The following is a 2,563-nucleotide window of genomic DNA, read 5'->3' as shown; positions in this document are numbered from 1 at the left end:
TATAGTTATGCATCAAAGCCCTGTTCAAACACAATGACTGTGTATAGTTTAGCCTCAAAGCCATGTTCAAACAAAATGCCTGGCTATAGTTTAGCCTCAAAGCCCTTTTCAAACACAATGACTGGCTATAGTTTACCATCAAAGCTCTGTTCAAACACAATGACTGGCTATGGTTATGCATCAAAGCCCTTTTCAAACACAATGACTGGCTATAGTTTAGCCATTAAGCCCTGTTCAAACACAAGGACTGGCTATAGTTTAGCATCAAAGCCCTGATCAAACACTATGACTGTCTATAGTTTAGCCTCAAAGCCCTGTTCAAACACAATGACTGGCTATAGTTTAGCATCAAAGCCCTGATCAAACACAATGACTGGCTATGGTTATGCATCAAAGCCCTGTTCAAACACAATGACTGGCTATAGTTTAGCCTCTAAGCCCTGTTCAAACACAATGACTGGCTATAGTTTAGCATCAAAGCCTTGCTCAAACACAATGACTGGCTATAGTTTAGCATCAAAGCCCTGCTCAAGCTCCACATTGTGAACGATAATAATTCAGCACCAAAGTCCTGCTCATGTAGCAGAATTCGAGCAACTAGAGTAGCCATAGTTTAGCACATGCGAACACCCATGTGTTCATCATTAAATCACCTGCTTTTGTTTATTTTTTGTTCCAGGAGACGATCGACATTCTGAAAATGGACATCGAACTCTCAGAGTGGCCTGCCCTTGCCGACATCTTGGCGACAGGGGAGCTAACCAAAGTCCGACAACTCTTGATCGAGTATCACCTCCCCGGCTCCGAAGCGTACTACGTTCGCCATAACCTGCCCATTCTATCGCAAATCGAGGCCCTTGGTTTCCGGCGCTATTACACTCATCTGAACCCTATGTGTGAACCCATGCCGAACGTCTATACAGTGAACCGGACCGGCTGTTATGAGCTCTATTATGTGAACACACACTTTGCCCCACAGCACCCCAGCCGATGATTTTGTTCCTTGGGTTTAGTCACGTGTCAGGTCTGTCACGTGACCCGTAATCCTGTCATCTTGCCATCATGAATGCAAGAGCATAGAATACAATGCAGTACGATCCAGTATAATAAATACAATAATTTATAATGTAATGTAATGCAATAGAATGCAGTTCTATGCAGTACAATACAATACAATACAATACAATGCGGTTTTTATTATGTTTTTTATTTCGACTTAAGAAATACTGTGGTTGACACCAACACAATAAAACTAAATGAACATACAGTAACGTTAAAAGCAAGTAACTATCACACAGACACACACACACACTCACACAAACACACACAGACACACACACCATATTAAAGGACTCTTTGCGCTTGACACATTTAAAATTAAAACACAGTTATACAAGCATTTACATCTACATTCATAGTCAGCAACGCTTAATTAAAAGCATACACCATCAAACATACATTACAACAGATTCTTCCACTAACTAAGTAATAAAAACATGAATAAAATAGGTAGTGAAAACAAGGAAATACCAGCTGAATACCCTTAATCAAACAGAACATGTTATCAACAATACTGAAAACAGCCCTAGATGTTTATATACATTATCACATTATCACTAAAACAACAAATACACTACATGTAGCCTACTGATGGACTGAGAAAACAAAATCAGGGTTGTATTTCTTGAAGAGGTGCGCTCGTTTGAATGCTTGGGGTGACTGAGAGTGGCGGATGTGCAAGGGGAGAGAATTCCATTGTGTGGGTGCGCAGAAAGTAAAAGTGCGTTGTCCGTATGTTTTGGTTTTGGTGTGTGGAATGGTGAGGATGCGACAGTCAGAAGAGGCACGGAGTTGTCTTGCTGGAGAATAGACGGTGAGGAGTTCAGAGAAGTAAGCAGGAGACGAGCCAGAAAAGAAGTTAAAGCAGAGGGTGGACAGTTTTTTGTCAATGCGGGCTTGAATAGGTAACCAGTGCAGTGTGTGAAGAAGTGGTGTTGCGTGATCTCGTTTTCGTGCTTTCAGAATGAGGCGTGCTGCCGAGTTTTGGACTTTTTGTAGTTTATGCAGGAGGTACAGAGGACAGCCAGAGAGAAGAGAGTTGCAGTAGTCAAGTTTAGAAAGAACAAAGGCACAGACAAGAGTGTTAGTTGTTTGAGAGGAGAGTGTGTGGCGAATGGTGCTGATCTTACAAAGCTAAAAATAAGCTGCTCTACAGACTAAAGATATATGTTTGTTAGGGGTCATGTCAGATGAAAGGGCGAATCCAAGGTTTCTAGCTGATGGTGAGAAAAGAATGTCGGTGTTGCCTATTTGAACAGAAACAGGTTGGGGAGAGGGAAATGAAGTGTTCTTCTTTTTGCACAGTAAGACTTCAGTCTTATCATCATTTAGCTTAAGTTTGTTATCGACCATCCAAGATTTAACATCAGTGATGCATGTCTGAATGGTCTGAATGGCGGAATGTGTCTCTGCAGGGGGACTGGGTTTATACATCTGGGTGTCATCAGCAAAAGACTGATTTAAAACAGAATGGTTTTGAATCAGTGTGGAGAGGGGCTTAGTG

The 2,563-nt window shown here is 41.6% G+C and overlaps 1 protein-coding gene across 2 annotated transcripts in view; it reads left to right on the top strand.

Moving 5' to 3' along the window:
* LOC138979682 (probable methyltransferase-like protein 24) overlaps window positions 1-1,265 on the top strand; it is a 30,599-nt gene extending 29,334 nt beyond the window's left edge. For both annotated transcript variants that reach the window (XM_070352400.1, XM_070352401.1), the window contains exon 9: window positions 680-1,265. In XM_070352400.1, coding sequence (XP_070208501.1) covers window positions 680-994 — 315 coding nt within the window. In that variant the 3' untranslated portion in view covers window positions 995-1,265. The remainder of the gene's footprint in view (window positions 1-679) is intronic.
* The last annotated feature ends 1,298 nt before the right edge of the window (window positions 1,266-2,563 follow it).

Source organism: Littorina saxatilis, linkage group LG11 (genome assembly GCF_037325665.1).
Source record: "Littorina saxatilis isolate snail1 linkage group LG11, US_GU_Lsax_2.0, whole genome shotgun sequence".
Lineage (NCBI taxonomy): Eukaryota > Metazoa > Mollusca > Gastropoda > Littorinimorpha > Littorinidae > Littorina > Littorina saxatilis.
Note: the sequence above shows the minus strand (reverse complement) of the source record. Positions and strands in the feature narration are given on the sequence as shown.